We start from the raw sequence: 18,149 nt of genomic DNA on the forward strand, positions 1-18,149 counted from the left end.
GCTCAAAGACCAGCTGAGGAGCCAGATCACCTCAAACGCACAACCTGCCACGATGCGCACGAACCATCGCTTGGTGATTTCCCGAGGTAGGCGCATTGCGCGCGGCCGGTGTATCCGCCGAATGCATGGAAACCGGTCACTGCGGTGGCTGGCTGAAAGGATGGACCGCGTCACCTTCTCGTCTTGTGCACTCCCTTGTACAGGAGGTGGCATAGCTACTCGATGACAAGACCTGGAAGTTCGAACACACCCGTACAGCATCTTATGTACGGCCGCGATATGTATCAACCGATTCAACACAGTCCGAGAAGCGCGCCTCGCGTGGACCGCGCGCACACGACAACCTTGCAACCGACCGTCAGCTCACCGTCAGCTGCCACAGCCTGCCACTGCTCCGATCATCCAGCCAGCCAGAAATCTTCGCGTATGAACTTTGGATGTTGCATATAACCTTGTTTGACCCTGACCGTCGACTTTGTCTGTGTCAAAGCAGCGTGTAACAAGCTCAACAGATTAGTACTGAGTACTGAGGGCTGAACCAACTCGTACATGGTACGCAAACCATTCATGGAATCAGCCTGCCGTGCAATTGACACTCATGTCTGTTCTGTAATAGGTCTCTGTGATATTTGCCGCCATCCGTTGCAGATATCAATCAGTCACGAAGCCTTGCATCCGGCATCTCTCCGGTCTTGAAATCTCGTCGCGACGCGGCCGGGCGGCCATGGCAGAAAGCGCAAGCGATACCTCTCCCGCTCCACCGCCTCAGCATGCAGATCGTGGTTCGCCGCGACCTCCTAACCGTCCGTGCCTCAAGATCCTCTCCGAGTCTCCGCGAATCTGAAGTTCCGTTTGCTTGAATCCTCCCTGTCACAGACCGAGGGCTGGGGCGTAGGCCCGCTCATGGCGCAAGTCGCCCACGCGACCTCCGCGGTACCTCGCTCAACCACTCGTTCCTAATGCCATTCCAATCTTGTCCTTCCAGGTCCTCCACGAGACACGTGAGCGCCCAGAGACGCAAGCGTACCTCGACGACCTCACGCACATGCACAAGGTCCCACTTCCGGTCTCGAATCCGGCCGCAGTCCCGCGCTGACCCCAACGGTCCCCAGGTTGTGATGCAGACGGCAGACCAGGCGAGCATCGAACGTCTCGCGAGCCGGCTTGCGGAGGCCAACCCCCCGGTGCCACACCACCTGTGGATCGAGCAGCCCGAAAACGTGCCGACGTGCCTCGCCCTCGCGCCCAACCGGCGCGAGTCGAAGATCAAGAAGGCCCTAGACAAGGCGGGGTGCCGGTTGTGGCAAGGCTGATGGAAGACATGGGCGTAATTACAGCTGGAAGGGGCATGCGCATTGCAGACACATGTCGCTGTAGCAATAAGGCATTGGTGGGAGCAGTCTTGACTCTTGAACACAGGCACGAGTCACCCTGGCGCGGACATGCAAACATGTCATGCGCAGTACTTGCGGGCGCAGCGCATGGCTCGAGGCGGCGACAGTCGGGGATGCTGCGTGGCAGAGGCGGGGAGAAGAACAGTGCATTTATTGATACAACATCACGGATAAAACTGCGTTAGATAGCATGCGCGCAGTCTCGGGTCGACGACGACAGATCGGAGAGAGGGAACTGGCGAGAAGAAACGCACGGCGATCTGCGGCTCTAGTTCGCAAGCAGCTCTAGTACATCTCCAGACTCATGCCGTCGTGGATCTCGTAGTCCGCGAGCGTAATGTGGTCCTTGTAGATGTTATACCTGGGTGGGACAGGAAGGGTCGATGGGTGGCAGACGGACGAAACGCAGGAAGATGGCGCACCATTTCTTGAGCTGAATCTTGCTGGGATCGGTACCGGTTTGCGCGGCGATGAGCTTCTTGAGGTCTCCGACGGTGTCTTCGGGGCTACACTTGACGCGAACTGTACACAGGTTGTGATGGGAAGATGCAAGGATCTGATGAGCCGAGAGCTTGGGGGGAGCAGAAAGCTGCGTACCTTTGCGTCCAAGACGGTCGTTGGCGATGACCTGCCCGCCCAACAGACGTCATTCGCGAAGACGAAGACAGACACGAGAACAGAAGACGCGCATCGATGAGTATGCAATTCAACAGTGTAAGAAGGCCACCCACTTCAATAAGAGGCATGGTGTGATGTTGCGGCCAGGGAGGAGGGGGAAGATGGGGGGCGATGAGCCTGGAGCAACGAGGACAAGGGCAAGAAACACGATCCGAGGACGGCAGATTCGCGGTCCGAGGACTGCTCCCCAATTAAGCGCCTTGGCTGTCACCCAGAAAAGGCGGTCTCCAAGTTTGCCTCCCTCGCGTGAACGGCCTCGGGCATCAGCCACCTCATCGATGGCACTTCCCGTTTAGCTCAGTTGGTAGAGCGCATCACTTGTAATGATGAGGTCAGTCGTTCGAGTCGGCTAATGGGAACGGACGTTTTGCTGCACGAGACGAGGATGGCAAGAATGGATCCGAGTGCGGGTTGACAGAAGGCTACAAGCGATGTGTATAATTGTTGTACATATGTGTTAGATACAACCACTGAAGTACTGAAGATTGATCAAAAAGCGCTCGTCTGGAGAAGCTCTCTGTCTCCTCCAATCTGAACGCGCAACCCACGGCCAATCCACGGAGGTGTTTGTTGCGTCCCAGTGTTGTCCACCCATCCGTTAACCACGCCCTCGTTAAAGAGCACGTATCCCGGGATGTAACGATCCACGAATCTGGGTAGCTGATCAGATCAACGTAGGTAGAACCCACAGAACGCAACTGACGCTTCTACCTGTCCATCTGTCATACCTTTACCGCCATTCAGCGCCTTCATATGATGTTCTTGTTGAAGGCGCCACTTATAGATGAAGTCCAATGGATGATCGTCTGGCGGTGTGATCTGCGACTCGCTGTCCAACTTGCTTACTGACTTGTACGGAACAAGTGACGCACTTGAATAAATGCATCGATCGAGTTCCACCAGGGAATGTAGTACTCGAGTCGTCCGTTGATATCCTGAAATTCTTCGACGCTGTACCCCTTCCTCTTGAAGAAGTTGTCGCCAAGGCCAATCACTGGGCTGGTCCATCGCCGCTCCACCTCCTTGTGATCAATTGGATAAAATCCTGTACACCAGCCCTCGAAGAGAACGACATCGACTGGCGGGCGAACAGTGCTCCCGGGCACGCGGTCTCCCTCGCCATTGAACTTGCTCTTGTCGAAGGCCGGGAGCTTGACTTCGGTGATGCCCGCGCCTGGATCGTTGATGCGCTTCAGCCTGTCAAAGACGTCTCTCCCGAGGCGAATGTCGTGAGTGCCGGGCTGACCGCGTCCCTGCAGTAAAGCGTGGTTCGGGTGTGTTTGAGCGACTCGCACAAGCGCTTCGTGCGGGAGGTAGAGGTCGTCCAGCGAGAAAACGGTGACGGAAAGTTTGTGAGGCTCGTCTTGAAGGGCGTCGCGGAGGTGAGAGGTGAGGAAGGTCTTTCCACTACCTTGAGGGCCTTGTACGCCCACGATGAGAGGTGGACATGGGCCCTGCGGCGCGTGCCGTGATCGATGTGCGTCGAGCTGAGCGAGAACGTGAGAGCTCATGGGCGGGATCGCAGCCGGGAGCGACTGCGCCACGAGAGTGGGCGTGGCCTACCTGACAAGTCAGTTCAATCGGTACGTCGCCGCGACAAGAAGAACATGCATACTGTGCTCTCCATGGCGTGCACAGCTGGACTGAGCGAGATGATGGACTAAAGCCAGGGCAGAGCGCTTGTAAGGATGCGGACCGTGAGCGGCTGTGAGCGCACGAACTCGATCGCGGGAAACGCCGACGCCAATTGCGGTCTGCGCTGGAACTCGGGGCGGCCGCTGTGCGACCACGTACGCTTCGCCGTGGTGTTCTCCCCTCTCCCTCCGCCACCCCCTCCACCCTCACCGTCTAGGTCTCTGCTTGCCGTCCCGCGCGACCTCGGATCCTCAAAATGATGTCCGCATCCGACTCCGAGGCCTCTGGGGGCCCTCTTCAGCCGCTCATGGTCCAGTACGCGCAGGCACAGCGCCAGTACCAGCAATGGCTCGACAAGGTGACGCCCTTCGTCCTTCAACGCTGGTTGAGCACCGCCGGAGTACTCGCTTTGTTCATGCTGCGAATCGTCTTCGCGCAAGGGGTACGTCGCTTTCTACGCTTGACTTCCGCCACAACATCTCACATGTCCACTGGGTGCAATCGACTCGTTTGGCACGAGCAGTGGTATATTGGTACGTCTTCCATTAACTTCTGCGGCTACGCGCATACTCATGGTCTCTTGCAGTGTGCTGTGAGTATCCTATGATCTCACATACTCGTGTCGGCACCTTGTATTAATCTCTCTCAAGACGCCCACGCTATCTACCTCCTCAACCTCTTCCTCGCCTTCCTCCAACCACGGTTCGACCCTTCGCTGCAAGATGATCTGATGGCGGACGAGATTGAAGAGGGTGGAGAGGCGACCTCGCCCCTGCCGTCGAACCGCGACGACGAGTTCCGCCCGTTCGTGAGGCGTCTGCCAGAGTGGCAGTTTTGGTGCGTCGCGCTACAGCCCACATTCCCTCCAATGCGATTTGACGAGCGGATCCAGGCTTTCCGCCACTCGCGCCACCGTGATTGCGCTGTTCTGCACCTTCTTCGAGGCGTTCGACGTCCCGGTCTACTGGCCCATCCTGGTCGTCTACTTCTTCGTCCTCTTCGCCCTCACCATGCGCAGACAAATACAGTGCGTCACTGTCTTGGGCGTGCAATTCCGACTGTTTTTCTGACCATTTCCCGGCAGACACATGATCAAGTACAAGTACGTGCCTTTCGATATGGGCCGGAAGGTGCGCTACGGCGGCGCGGGGCACCGATGAGATGCGAGGTGCAGACAGAGTGCCGGTGAGCATTCGCAGACGGGGTCGCCGACGCCCAGACTAACGGGATTGTACGTAGCCGGAAGAGGGACGGACATACTACGTACTAGAAGGAAGTTGCTGCGCCTACCATACCGGTTGTCATATTGTGTCGACGTAATCTAGAGACGTGTTGTACAACCGTCGTTCTTTGCTTATAGTGCGCCTAATTTCTCTTGCTCTGCGCGGCTTTTCAGGCCGGCATGGTTTTGCGGAAGGACTAGTTACCCCGATGCTGATCGTATCCGCCTCGTCAAGTCCGTGTGTCAACAGACATGAAAATTGGCGTTCCAAGCGGCAGTCTCTCCACGGTTGTCTCAGGCGAAAAGCACACCCAGTACAGTTGCTCGATTCCGAAGCTTCGATATATGTGAACCCGAGGTGCTTTTTGCCGTCCATGGCCGCCGATCTTCAAACGACTCGACTCTAAACTTCAGCTCTCCAAGTTTTGGTGTCCCTAGACCAACCCTCGGGATGATACAAGGCGACACAGCTCTGGTCAACATTTGTCCTACTGTCCATCTCCCTGAACGACACAACTCACCCTCAGTGCCGACCACACAACATCATCTCAGGAACTACGAGCTACCCCAAAACTGTGTGGTTTCCCTCAAATCACTGGCGAGGCACTCTATGCCATCGAGGCTCACGCCGCTCCGCAGGAATTTATTCTGCACGCCGCATGGGTAAGTGCCACCACGACCGTTCTCGTGGACCTATCTCGAACATCGAGGAGCGCGGCATCCTGTACCAACACGAAGTAAACCCGCGTCTTATTTGGTACGGCCCCCTTCTCCACCCCACCCCTCCTTCTTTCCATCCACGAGACTCACGTCGCCGTCTTCTCCACAGCGATCAACCCGCATGGGCTCATCGAGCACATCGGCGCGGCAGTCTATCGCGAGTCCCTCCTGCTCGTCGAGTTCTTCGAGTCCACCGGTCCCCCGCGCGTGTGTGCATCTGGACCGACTTCGCGAACAAGTCCGTTGTGGCCGCGTTCCGGAAGACGATCACGGCGCGGGAACCCGCCGGGAGGACCTGTACGCGGCGATGCGCGCGCTCGCGGGCGAGGTGTGAAGGCCGTTCTTCCTTGGGGAAGAGTTCTCGATGCGATCGCGCTGTTCGTAGTACAAGCGCGGGGAGGTACATATATCATTACTCAACGCTTGGCTCCTTCAGTGGGCTGTATTGGAGAGCATGTGATCTTTGCGCTCGACGGAGTCGGCCTATTTGATTGATCATCGTGCATTCGATCTCGGGCTTGTTTATCAACTTATGGTCTGAACACTCTGTCACGAACAGAAGGGCGTACGCCTGAAGGTTGCATTGGGATTTACCGCCTTACCAACGACTCGACCAATTATTTCGAGAGCACAGGAGGGAGAATTTTCTTCCCTTGAATGTTTGCTCTGCGGTCATGGGTCATGTAGGTAAAGGTGCACGTGTTTGGAGCATTCGGTAACGAAGAGATAAAGACAAATCACCATATACTTGGCAAGTGTTCAGTCATACCCATTCTTGCCAGGAACGACTCCAAAGGCTCCTCCGCCCCTCCCGAACATCACGAATAGGTCCTGAGCCAGGGCATCGGGGACTTCAAAGGCAGGGAAGTGACCACCCTTAGAATGGTCTTTCACATATACTATCTTCCCCATCAAGGGTGCCCATCTGGATCAATATCTCGTGAGCAAGATGGCGATACGGCTAAGATGAGCAGGCACTGACGATCTCGGGACGTAAATGACTTCTTTAGGGAAGTACCCCATTCCCGTGGGGATCGTGGCGCGCTGCACGCGTTGAAAACGGCATTGGGTCCAGAGCCTCCGTTGTGCATCTCGTTGTAAACTCGTATAGATGCTGCGGGGCCAGCGCGGGAGAACCAAAAGATGGAGATCCATCTGAGCACTAAGAGGATTGCGTACAATCAGCTTCGATTTTGCGCACAGTCGGGTATGTCATACCCTCATCATCGTTCCATGGATAGTCATCTGTCCAAGCGACAAGCTTCTCGTATATCCATGCGAGTAAGCCGATGGGTGAGTCCGCCAGGCTGTACCCGATAGTCTGCGGTTTCGTAGTGTGCATCGTCCAATAACCTCTGCCAACGGCGTAGAAGTTCCGGGTATACGCAAAGCCTTCGCGCATCTTCTTATTGAAGGGCGCGAGAAGCATTTGCAGGAAAAGGAGAGGGTTTCTGAGCAAAGTTGGGGCAGCCACACTATCGTCGTAGGGCGATCAGTGGCAAAGTCAATCTAAGGACGACATTACATACACGGGCATATTCGTGTGCCAGGCCTTGATGTGTTTATGTCCCAGCGTGGGGATGATGAGTTTCCCCAGTAGACCACCCATGTCCCCTCCTTGGTAGACTAATTGTGTGCAACACGTCAATCCCTGGTAACGCTGTATGCAGGGAGATCACTGACCGTACTCGCATACCCGAGTGAGAGCATGAGTTTGTTGAAGAGCTAAATGATGTCGCATTAAGCGCCTTGAACGAGCCAATACATAAGCAACGAATCACGAACCTCTGCATATTGGGACGTCTTGAAACCAGGTTTATGCACTCCTTCCGAAAATCCGTATCCTGGGAGACTGGGAGCGACAACATGAAAGCTCGGATGGTCCGACGAGGCGGCTGTCAATAGAGGCAGCATTCTCTCAACCTCGAGGAAGTGTCCTGGCCCTGCGATTGTTATCGCCTCGGCTTAGTTGGAACAGACATGATTATACGAGCAAACGTACATCCGTGCACAAACAGCAGTGGAATTGCGTTGTTCACTTCGCTCCTCTGGTGAATGTAATGTATGTTGAGTACGCCAAAGCCTTCGACCTCGATGTCACGCGTGAACATAGGAATCTCGTTGATCGCGGCTTCATGTTTGCGCCAGTCGAAGCCGTCCTTCCAGTAGGTCGCAAGGCGCCTGATGTCTGCGAGTGGGGCGCCGTAGGCCCAGCCTGCGTGATCGAGCTCGTCGGGGAAGCGCGTGAGCTCGAGTTTCTTGCGCAAAAGTTCCAGGTCGGCGTCGGACACCGCGATCTGGAAGGGGACTTCCTCCGAGCTCTTGTTTGAAGCCATGGCGGGACGTCGGCTCCCAGTGCACGCGGGTGAGATGACCAACGGGCTTGCGTTCGACACGGCTTAAGTATGCCAAGGCCAGGGCCTGCTTCTCATTGCCATGTGGCTGTTGTTGTTCTAGTCCCCGAACCAGGGCCAGCCTGTCAGAAGTGTCAGAAAGATTGCGTAGCTCGCAGACCACGACGAGCCAGAAGCGCGGCAATAGGACGGCTGGAGGAGCGCACGTAAATATTAGTACTAGACTGCCCGGTGGCGTCCGACTTGTAAGCCTCGCACTGTTCGATATTAGTGAGAGCGTAATGTTACTTCAAGCCGCGTACACATACCAACCGCAAGCATGCTGACAGCAGGATATCGTAAGAGCGAGCACGAGGAGTGGGGATGCACGAAACACCCAGGGCAAGTCGAAAGGGCAGCTCAAGTTGGACTCCGATGATTGCGGGATAATAAACTTGGAAGTCCGAGTATCGGCGCCTGAAGCTCAGGTGACCAAGCAAGTCCCAGCTGGCCGTGACTTGACGCTGTGGCTCCGGTGGGCATTCAGCGCGTCTTCCCGCTTACCCTCTTCACCCACCACCTCTTCTCCTCACCATGGCTTTCGGGCTGACCATGGGCACGGAACGTGCCACCGCGCTCCAGAATGCTATCCAGGAAGAGCTTATCAAGCGTAACTACAGTGCGGAAGCAGGTGAGTTCTCGTTCCTGCACCCAGCGCAACACAAGGCTCACTTGTCTCTTAAGACCCTGTCATGGCGGAGTATATCACTATCATGGTCATCAACAACAAGTCTTCCGGTGAGTCTCCTTTTCAAAGCATGCCGGGGCTCGAGAATCCTCGGGCTTTGACGGGCGGCCTGTTCCTTGGTTACACGAACCATAATACTGACCCTTACCTCAGTTCAGATCACCTCAGAGCTCGAAGATCGTAAGTCTATGGTTTTATGGCTGTAGGAGTTGTGCTAAAGGTTTTTTGATTGGTACGGGTAGTCATTGGCTCGGATTTCGGTATGTAGCACATATGTTGCTCCCTGTATGCGTCTAATCTTCTCGCAGACGCCAGCTTTGTAGACTGGCTTTTTGCGGAAGCCAGCAAAGGTGCTCCAGCAACCGAAGCTCCCCCCGCGCCGGAAGCCTCGACATCTTCCGCTCCTCCTGCACGCGACTCCCCCGACCTCCTCCCCCATCAACAAGTCGACAACCGACGACCACCGAATGGCCCGCGTGCCGGTGCCCCATTATACAAACAGGCTCTCTCCCAAGCCATACCTTCCACTTCTCCTTCTGGCCAGAAACGTCCGCGTCTGCTCGCTCCCCGTCACCACAAGGCCATCCGCCCTCGAAGGCACGTCGCACAGACCACCTCCCAACCGGTCCTCGAGCTATGCAGCGTGGCGACCGTGGGGAGCACGGCCAGCGCAGCTTGCTCGATCGCATGGGCCCAAGAGGGCACGGCCCGCAGTTCAATCCTCACGACGACGTCCAGGCACGTATCGACAGCATAACGAACGGACCGGTGGACCCCAGCATGATGATGATGAACGGATTCCCCATGAACGGCATGCCGGGCATGGACATGGGTGCAATGAGCATGGCCAACCCGATGATGCTCCAGGAGCTCATGATGTCCCAGATGGCGATGATGTCGCAAATCGCTGGCGCTATGGGCATCATGAACCCTGCGAACGGCCAGTTCATGGGACCGAACGGGTTTCCGATGCAGCCAGGAATGGGCGACATGAACGGGTTCAACGGGAACGGGATGAACGGAGGGATAGGTCCCAGCGGGAACGAACGCGGACGTGGAGAGGAAGGGGTGGTCCATTCGTGGTGCGGGAGAGGTCGTGGAGGACATCACGGTCAGCCCAACAATTCCGAAAACATCTCTTCTGCCGAGGCCACCCCCGCCCCCAATGGGTCGCACCCCCCGCGCCTACACCACAAGCAAAGTCTGCGCCCTCAGTCGCAGCGCCGACACCATCACCCCCTCCACTTCGACTGGCTCCGCTCGCCCTGGCTTCGTTGCCCCCGAACGTCCGCAATCACCCACACTCTGCAAGTTTGCTATGAAGTGCACAAATCCGCTCTGCCGATACTCTCATCCCTCCCCTATCGCTACGCCGAGAGCGGCATAGTGCTCAGCACTGATGCCTGCGAGAAAGGAAAAGCCTGCAAGGACAAGGACTGCATCAAGTCACATGTCAGCCCTGCTGTCATCAACCCGAACGGTGCGTCGCGATGGTTTTTCTCTTCGCACTTATGTCTGACGTCTTTTCCGTATAGCCGAGCCGCCGAAGCCCCTTGCCTTCACTCCCCCTGTCGCCGCCCCACACCCCAAAATGCTGTTCCTTGCCGGTACGGTGCAGCTTGCACACGCCCAGGTTGTACGTTCTCGCACCCACGCCCTCCAAACCACGCGGTGTCGTGCAAGTTCGGGACTGCGTGCACACGCGCGACGTGCCCATACCAGCACCCCGAGGGTCGCGTCCTCCCAGGTCAATTCCACCGAGGACTCGCGACCGCTCCGGGCACAGGTGCCGACAGCCCGCACAAGACGGTGACGTTCAAGCGGCCGGACGGGACGCCGACGAGTGCGGCGGAGCTGGAGAAGCAGGTGAAGGAGATGGAAGCCCGCAAGAACGAGGCGGAGAAGGCGATCGCGCAAGCGCAGAACGGCAAGAAAGAGGAGGGCGCGCCCGCGGTACCCATTTCCGCGTAGATTTAGAGGTGCGCGGATGATCGCCACTCGCGCCCTTGCTCCCACCCTAGCTTCGTGCTTCCCTTTCTGGCTGTTCCATCCGCCTCCCAAAAGCCGATTGCGGGCCCAGGGCTAGGCGACCGCCGTTGCAAGCTATGGACAGTGCAGTGTGTCAGGGATCCCGTTCTGTGCTTCTCCTATTTTTCTATATACGTATGTGTCCCTCTATTGTCTCCCTCCCAACCCGTCATTATTTCGTACCACCACAACTCTCCGTCTTGTATCTCGAAGTAGGACTACCCGAAGGCGCGTCTGGGGTCTCAGTTGCAATGTCATGGTTCGTGCCCGGGGCCAGTCTCGGCCACTGCGCTTGCGCTGAAACTTCGTCTACTTGTGCGCGTCTCGATACTGGTTGTGACCCACTCATGAGCACGCTCTCATTCATGTCCTGGCACCATTAACCTCTGGCTCACCAGCATCATTTCAGACTGCACTGTGTTAAGTAACGTCAGAAGATTCACCTCGCCGCGCTTCCTTTGTGCGGAGACTTCTCCGCGTAACGCCACTAATCAACCACACCTCCCGGACTGCGCTTCCTCTTCACCACACGAGGGAGTCCAAACGCTTTGTGGTTGGTACGAACAAAGCGCATACGCTCACCCCTAATTATATACGCAGGAGAGCGGGGCCATTGACCCTCATCTCCTTCGACTCTTCGCACCCTTCATCCGCTCTTTCGTTCTTGGAGCGTGACATACACACACCCGACACCATGACGTTCTCCGCCTTCATAAAGACCACCTTCAACGTTCTCTTCGGGATTGACCTGGACGCCGGTGAGCACTGCAGCCGCGAGCCGTCCTCGCTTGCGGTCTGGCTGACCGGCGGCGATGGCCAGATGACGCCCAGCTCTGGGCCCAGCCGTACCCCGGGTATGAGGCGGACGATGACTTCGGGCTCGTGCCCGCGTTCGCACAGCCGTACTGCGCCGTGTCTGGCCTCGCCGGCTCTCCGCGTATGTTCGGCCGGTGGGGTGGCGGCGAGGAGGGTCGCGCGGTGTAGGCTTGAGTTGAACTGGAGTTTCTGGAATGGGAGGAGGGCGTTGGCTGCGCAGGAAGATTGTTGTACGATGTGCGATGTCGGCGTGTACAACGTGAAGCGATGTATGAGGTGTCTGCTTACGAACAGTGTTGAGAGTGTTGCGCCAAGGTGTGGTTGGGTGCAGACGAGGTGTGAACGTTTGAACGTTGGTGCACGCGAGTTTTCTGAAGGAGTACACTCATTCATTCATAACGTCGTAATCGTATCGTAATCACCGAGCAGTAAGACGAGAATGCGGTAGAATACGTGAAGCAGTCAGGCAGTACGGATACATAGAGAAGGAGGAGGTTGTACAGTGATACAGAGAGAACAGACGGATGACGATAAGTGGCAGCGTCCGGTCCACGGCAGACATTTTGGTGGTGCGGTCCCGGCGACCGAGCTCAGCCGAGGAAACTGCGCGAGAAGTCGTCCGTGGAGGTAGAGATGATCGAAGACTTCCGCAGCAGTATCGGGCTGTCAGAGGTAGAAAATTCCGAACAGTATCCTTCGTCCATATCCTCCACAGGGACTTCCCGCATGCTACTGCACCGCAGCAATCGTCTTCTGGAATGAGATCGGAGAGGTGACAGGTGCACCGGTGGGTTGGAGGAAGGCCTGGGAAGCAGCGTGGCGGCATTCAGGATGTCGGAGCGATCGGTCGACGGTGAAGGTGAGAGGGGGTGTTCAATGGGGGTCGCTGTCTGCGGCATGGGCCACACGGCAGATGCTGATAGCCATGGGGGAAGAGGGAGTGGACAGATGTTCGGATCGTCGTCGAACAATCCGGGGAGGGAAACGAAAGGATGGAGGGGCGGTCCGAAGTAAGGTCCAGGCCAGAAGTACCGAGCCCGAATGCTGAGCTCGAAATCAATGAGCGCGGGGTGAGGGACATTGAGGCGCCAGTGAAGCAGCTGGCAGAGATCCCGTTGCGCGGCCTTGAGCTCTTCGGGGGTGCAGAGATTCACGGAAATGTGAACCCAGGAGTCCGTGGAGTATGGGTCGTCGTCGACCATCTTGTTGGCCACCATGGCAGCGGCAAGGAATAAGCAAAGGAAGGAGTGTGGGGAGGGGCACTTGATCGTGTACTTGTACAAATCCGCCAGAGCCGCGAGAAGGTACGCAGCATACACCAGCTCGACGTCATGACGATTCTTCATGAGCCGAAGTCGCAAATCGAAGAAGGCGAGAAGTGCGTTCGCCGTCGTAGGAGAGGATTGGTTGAAAAGGTGTGGCAAGAACCGCGCGAATACGACCTCCCTGGCGAGAGGGGATTGAGGGTCGTCCATGGCGTTGGGGGTGGCTCTTGAAGTCCAAGGAGGGGACATATGATAGACTATATAGCTCACCAAAGTTGTCTCGCGGGTCAAGATGATCTCCAGTATGTGCACAATGGGATTGCATGTTGTTCGCGTGTTTAGAGCACGACGCCTTTGTGCTGTTGCAAATCACTGTAACGCGCAGCTAGTTCATCAGCGATGGGGTCTTCCGCACAGCACAACATTAGACGTGGCTCTGTATACCTTAGACGGATGGCAACCCATGTACGAGGCTCGAACCTGAACGAGACTGAGCGAGAGTGGCCGTAGACCCTGGCGAGCTGGATGAATCCGTCCATCTAACTTATTCCCCTGCATGAAGGAGCTAGAATCTGAGAGATATGCATGCGGCAGAACGAATAGTCGTGGTTCGAGTCAAAGGGGGGCTTGGGAAGGGCAAAGCGCCATTGCGAGCAACAAGTGCGGGGCGCGCTTGAGAGATCTCCACACCATGTCCGCTTACGGCGCGATCGCTCGCGCAGCCTCTGGTCCTCTTCCTTCCACGACATGGCTTGTGCGCTCCAAAGACCCCTCAGCCAATCCATCCGTCACCCTTCATCATCTCACTCTGCAAACCGCGCGTCAGCAGCCAGGTCTCGTTGAATATCTCCACAAAGTCTTTGCGGATGAACTCGAGAGCGGATTGACATACCCTCAAGAAGTTGGCGCGGCAAGCGAGTATACAGAAGACCAGTTCGCAGCATACTACTTCGCTGCGGATGTAATCGTTGCCGTGGCTAGCACATCTGGGTCGAAGGATGGTGCCGACGGCGAGGTCTCTGCGCTCGGGTTCACGGCAGTAGTGAGCGGTAGGAGTTGGGAAGAGTGCATTGCAGGCTGCTACTATGTGAGCTCCCCTGCTGTTCGATGTTTTATGTTCTTTTTTCCCTTTTCAGTCGGAGGATGCACTATTGGGTTGAGGGATCGATGTCGCTCTTAATAAGCGGACGGGCGGGGACAGTGGCTGTCGCGATGCTTTCTTTTGAGTTCGTTGGGTCTATGTCGGCACATCTCAAATTGCCCACCTTGCACCACACGCAGAATCGCTAACATACGTTTTTCTGTTACAGGTCAAGCCCAATTACCCAGGCAGATCGTCTCATGTAGGTGATGTTCCACGGCGAGTACATCTGCCGTACACAGGCTGCTCGTACCGATTCTGGTGATTAGGTAGACATACCCACGATCTGTTCTAAATCCCGTTCATTTCTTCTCGCCTGGGCACTACCATTGGATCTGTAGCTGATACCCAACGGACAGATCTGTAACGCAGGTTTCTTGGTTCCACCTCTCAGCGGGGCCGCGGCTTTGGGGGCGCCCTAGCGCGCTCATATCTCCATTATGCTCCGCGACTGGGTTACGAAGCGAGTGTGTTCAACCTCGTCTATGTAAACAACGTCGCAAGCGTTCGGTGAGTTGGTCTTCCCTTTGAATTGCCTGTAAGAGGTTCTGAATGCTACATGCTTTACAGACTCTGGGAAGCACTCGGCTTCGAGAAAGCAGGCCGTATCCCGCGTGCCGGTCGTCTGAAGAAGGCCGATGGCTCTGGCGAAGAGTTTGTCGACGCGTGGGTGTTTTACAAGAAATTCGACAGCTAGGCCTCCACGCCCGCACCCAGCCCAAAGTCAATACCTGGAGAGAAACGAAGATGAAGAACAGTCGTGGGGTTGCGGGGGGGCGATGAGAAGGATATATGTCTGTATGTTCAATGTACGGGTGATCTCGGTGCGTCAATACATCGGAATGTTGCTTCTTCTGATTGTGCTCGAAGCGCGATGCGCCGGTTGGCTGGACTTCAGCCACTTGTTTTGTCTCCTCGGTCCGGTCGATGATCGGAGGCGGGTACGCAGAACAAGGGAATCCCAATGGGCGCTAGTCAGGCTAGGACCGCCGGCTCTCGTGCTGGTGGTCGGCGGTCACCCTAGCCTGCACGTAGGCGTGCTTTACGCTTCGCGCGTGATTATGCCCTAGCGCCTCCTATTGTCATAGGCAACTCCTCCGTCCGCCCGGAGCCTTTCCCGCTCTCGTGCAGCGCCGACGTCGGTTACTTTCTCGACCACGGCACGCCCTTCCCTCGCGGTGGTCTTCCGAGTCTTCTCTCCATCTATCCTCCGGACTCAACGAAGCGTTGATTGCATCCCTTCATCTACGTCTCTGTTCCTTCCGACTTCTCGTCGGACCCCACCCTGATCCAACTCCAGCGCCGCGATGGCGTGCTGCGGCGCCCACAGCGAGCGGCCTCGCACGGGGTCATGGGCTCCTGCCATGGTCGTACGACATACCGCATCCGGAAAACATTCCTTGCGTTATGTCTGAAGCCCGCCACTCATCAGAAAACCGAGTGGCGGAGGAGGCTTCGGGGTGGGCTTCGACTTCGTTGCAGGGCCGCAGCGTCGTGAGTGCAGACACCCGGCTCCCACCCTGACCCACGGGTGGACACGGTGCAGCTGCGGGGTTAACCGTGCTCGCTGCCATCGTCCTCATCGATGCCCTTGGGGGACGGATGGACGAAGCCCGGAAGGCTGGTGCTACTCACTGCTGCAAGAGACGTCTCGGACGACCGGCTGGTGCTCCGCCGGCGGGCCGTCGAGATTCGGTGTTCCCGTGCGGATGCGGTACAACGGCAATAGCGCTTGCTGCGGGCGTTGTGTCGTGTTGCCGGTGGTCTCTGTACCGATTGAAGGAAGTTGGCGCAGTGCTCCGAGGCTCCTGAGTGTACTGCTATGCGTCGTCGGCTATGAAAGGACGAGGTCCGCCCCGTCCCTTCCATATGCCGGCGGTGACCGCGGAACCTCCTTCTCTCCAGCGTAACGTAAAACGTCCAGGTCCACACTCTGGTCCCGCGGACGCCCCGAAACGGCAGGAGATATCAGACGCTAGCAGAAGCCCCGGGACGATCGGGCAGCGAAAGGCTAATCCGGCCTCCCTGATGCCGCGGCACACCCCACTCCGTCCGACCACTGGCAAGTCCCGCGCCCTGGGGCGTTTGTTGGCGCTCGACGCCCACTGAGAACGATCAGCCACGGCGGAGCGCGGCGTGTCACGGTATCTGCGTGGTGCATAACGGGGAGCTTCCGTGTGCGGCAGGATGGAAAGAGTCTGCGGCCCTGGACGAATGATGAACTGTGACCGCTAGCGCGCCATCGTTGGACGCGGTTCACTAAACTATCGACGGGCGCGCCCAGTGGACTCGGAGCGCGACGGGGCCGGCTGTGCTGGGCCAGGATGCTCGTCGGCTGGCGAGTGCCATGGATGGGCGGTGCGGATCGCGCTCGTAGCCGATAGACGACTACCTCGCCACTCGGTCTGCGGCGTTCTGGGGAACCACATGCACGCTGCGCTCTGTCGGAGGCACGCCACGAGGGAGGTCGCTTGCCGTGTTCTTGACAGGTGGGTTGGCTCGAGGGGCGCGCCAGTGTGTACCGCTGCAGTCAAATGACTCGACCCACAGGCCACGCGGCCCCCAGCTCTTGCAGTGCGTGGCGTGTGAGGGCCATCGGGTGCGTGTGCAAGGCGGCGTAGCGTACGTACGGCGGGATGGCTGTGCAGGAGACCTTAGCGATTGAAAGTACTGTATATTGAATTGTCAGTTGTCTTCAAACGCCAGTTGCAAGTGGCTCAAGTCTGAGAAAACCACTCATACAAGGTCGGGCGCATACGGAGAAAACCAGTGTTACATACGAAGGACGTGACATTCATCACGAAGTCCTTCTCGGGAAATTTAGTGTTCGCACAATATTAATGAGGTCCCAGAGCCGCGCCACAGCACAACGGTGCAGGACAAACGAGTCAGATAAGGTGCGAGCTCTATTCGCGCCGGATAAGAGCACACGTAAAGACGCATTCGCATTCACAGATTCGATTCGCTGTTTTGATCATATATTATAATACAGGGGGCACAGAGAGGGAACATGTGGCGATACATGGCATTTTCGAGAAGACAGCCCCGGACTTCGAGGCTTGCCGCGACGGTAACAACAGCCACCCCTTTTCCCGTTTGCCCCGAGGATCAACAAGTGATAGAATGAAAACTAGCGGCGAGAGCAGCGGCAGGAGGAAAACCTGAATGAGCGTGAGTGGCATGGGTTGTAGCGCTGGATAGGAGCATTGGTGCAGAACGAGCGTGGATCTTTCCCTAGGAGGTGTAAGACACGTTAGAGGTACGTTTCTGAAGGAGAGCAGCTTGACCAATGAATCTTGGGGAGTGAGTGGCTACGATGACCATTACCAGATGATCGGCAGGTCGCTGGGCCCGCGTAGATGCTGCCGCTGGTGGCGTTCTTGGGGGCGGCGGGACGTTCGATCCGGCGGGTGCGTGGGCACTTGGGAGGGTGCGGGTTCGGCGCGTAGTAACTCGCGGTTCGGCCGCGGCTACCGCAAGGTTGCCTGCCCACGGGACGCATGTGGCGCAGACGCGGCGGTGTAGGGGGTGATGGGAGACATGGCAGACGATGGCGCGGATGGGGGAACGTACACATATGGACAAGGCCCTCGCCCCTGGAAGTCGCGCCAGACATTGTGCGCGAACTCCTGGAGGGCTGAGGGCTCAACGTTGAGGTGCCACTTGAGGAAGAAGCAGAATTCGCGCTCCATCTTGTTGAGTTGTTCACACGGGAACATGTCCTTGCCAACGATGACCCACGACTTATTGGAGTATGTGTCGTCGCAGATGACCTTGCTTGCGACCATAAAGGCGGAGATAAATAGCCGATGCCCTGACGGCCGGACTTCATGGGGGGGACGCGAGCTTTTAGTCGTCGAAGGAGGTAGAGGGCGACGAATGTGACGGATGTGTGTAGTCGCGTCCGATGGAGGGTGTAGGCGATGAAGTTCGCGAGGGGGAGTGGGACGGCGGGAAGGATGAAGGTGGATAGTGGCGGCAGGTCCGGACATGCAAACAGATATTTGACAAAGCGCGCGCAAAGCTTCGCGATCTCTTCATGACCGTAGAACGGATCCTGTTGAAAAGGTGAGGGATGATCCTAACACTGAACCGGTATCATGGAGTGGCGCGGGGACTCACAGTCACTTGGTGCGAGCTCGAGATAGAGGCCATATGGGGTATCGTCT

General features: G+C 57.1%; 9 protein-coding genes and 1 non-coding gene across 10 annotated transcripts; 5 read left to right on the forward strand and 5 right to left on the reverse strand.

Moving 5' to 3' along the window:
* Positions 1-770: 770 nt before the first annotated feature.
* BXZ73DRAFT_97605 (peptidyl-tRNA hydrolase II) lies at positions 771-1,313 on the forward strand (the record flags this gene model as incomplete). Its single annotated transcript, XM_048027419.1, has 4 exons — positions 771-803; positions 877-933; positions 986-1,054; positions 1,113-1,313. 4 exons carry the CDS (start codon positions 771-773, stop codon positions 1,311-1,313), a joined length of 360 nt encoding a protein of 119 aa, XP_047881444.1.
* A 366-nt stretch (positions 1,314-1,679) lies between these two features.
* BXZ73DRAFT_87859 (ubiquitin-like protein) lies at positions 1,680-2,140 on the reverse strand (the record flags this gene model as incomplete). The annotated part of the gene is made up of 4 exons (XM_048024742.1): positions 1,680-1,755; positions 1,817-1,916; positions 1,992-2,022; positions 2,126-2,140. 4 exons carry the CDS (start codon positions 2,138-2,140, stop codon positions 1,680-1,682), a joined length of 222 nt encoding a protein of 73 aa, XP_047881445.1.
* Positions 2,141-2,358: 218 nt separating this feature from the next.
* Positions 2,359-2,431, forward strand: BXZ73DRAFT_t23. The gene has a single exon. It is a non-coding gene; the product is annotated as a tRNA-Thr (tRNA).
* A 130-nt stretch (positions 2,432-2,561) lies between these two features.
* Positions 2,562-3,583, reverse strand: BXZ73DRAFT_41125 (P-loop containing nucleoside triphosphate hydrolase protein; the record flags this gene model as incomplete). The annotated part of the gene is made up of 3 exons (XM_048018711.1): positions 2,562-2,724; positions 2,776-2,891; positions 2,945-3,583. The coding sequence occupies 3 exons, from the start codon at positions 3,581-3,583 to the stop codon at positions 2,562-2,564; spliced, it is 918 nt and encodes a 305-aa protein (XP_047881446.1).
* A 380-nt stretch (positions 3,584-3,963) lies between these two features.
* On the forward strand, positions 3,964-4,867 carry BXZ73DRAFT_41253 (retrieval of early ER protein Rer1; the record flags this gene model as incomplete). The annotated part of the gene is made up of 5 exons (XM_048018742.1): positions 3,964-4,149; positions 4,231-4,240; positions 4,358-4,544; positions 4,600-4,734; positions 4,792-4,867. The coding sequence occupies 5 exons, from the start codon at positions 3,964-3,966 to the stop codon at positions 4,865-4,867; spliced, it is 594 nt and encodes a 197-aa protein (XP_047881447.1).
* Positions 4,868-6,408: 1,541 nt separating this feature from the next.
* On the reverse strand, positions 6,409-7,985 carry BXZ73DRAFT_41347 (alpha/beta-hydrolase; the record flags this gene model as incomplete). Its single annotated transcript, XM_048018755.1, is given in 8 exon segments — positions 6,409-6,574; positions 6,632-6,693; positions 6,711-6,811; positions 6,868-7,124; positions 7,179-7,275; positions 7,329-7,374; positions 7,435-7,592; positions 7,652-7,985. 8 exon segments carry the CDS (start codon positions 7,983-7,985, stop codon positions 6,409-6,411), a joined length of 1,221 nt encoding a protein of 406 aa, XP_047881448.1.
* Positions 7,986-8,576: 591 nt separating this feature from the next.
* BXZ73DRAFT_74493 (uncharacterized protein) lies at positions 8,577-10,701 on the forward strand (the record flags this gene model as incomplete). The annotated part of the gene is made up of 8 exons (XM_048022034.1): positions 8,577-8,673; positions 8,727-8,780; positions 8,884-8,910; positions 8,973-8,990; positions 9,039-9,212; positions 9,233-10,210; positions 10,266-10,366; positions 10,453-10,701. The coding sequence occupies 8 exons, from the start codon at positions 8,577-8,579 to the stop codon at positions 10,699-10,701; spliced, it is 1,698 nt and encodes a 565-aa protein (XP_047881449.1).
* Positions 10,702-12,164: 1,463 nt separating this feature from the next.
* On the reverse strand, positions 12,165-13,049 carry BXZ73DRAFT_74494 (uncharacterized protein; the record flags this gene model as incomplete). The annotated part of the gene is made up of 1 exon (XM_048022035.1): positions 12,165-13,049. One exon carries the CDS (start codon positions 13,047-13,049, stop codon positions 12,165-12,167), a length of 885 nt encoding a protein of 294 aa, XP_047881450.1.
* A 481-nt stretch (positions 13,050-13,530) lies between these two features.
* On the forward strand, positions 13,531-14,677 carry BXZ73DRAFT_87864 (uncharacterized protein; the record flags this gene model as incomplete). The annotated part of the gene is made up of 4 exons (XM_048024743.1): positions 13,531-13,926; positions 14,150-14,214; positions 14,353-14,490; positions 14,551-14,677. 4 exons carry the CDS (start codon positions 13,531-13,533, stop codon positions 14,675-14,677), a joined length of 726 nt encoding a protein of 241 aa, XP_047881451.1.
* Positions 14,678-17,450: 2,773 nt separating this feature from the next.
* On the reverse strand, positions 17,451-18,135 carry BXZ73DRAFT_97613 (uncharacterized protein; the record flags this gene model as incomplete). The annotated part of the gene is made up of 3 exons (XM_048027420.1): positions 17,451-17,757; positions 17,808-18,037; positions 18,103-18,135. 3 exons carry the CDS (start codon positions 18,133-18,135, stop codon positions 17,451-17,453), a joined length of 570 nt encoding a protein of 189 aa, XP_047881452.1.
* Positions 18,136-18,149: the final 14 nt, after the last annotated feature.

This window comes from Epithele typhae (genome assembly GCF_022376455.1).
Source record: "Epithele typhae strain CBS 203.58 chromosome Unknown BXZ73scaffold_5, whole genome shotgun sequence".
NCBI lineage: Eukaryota > Fungi > Basidiomycota > Agaricomycetes > Polyporales > Epitheliaceae > Epithele > Epithele typhae.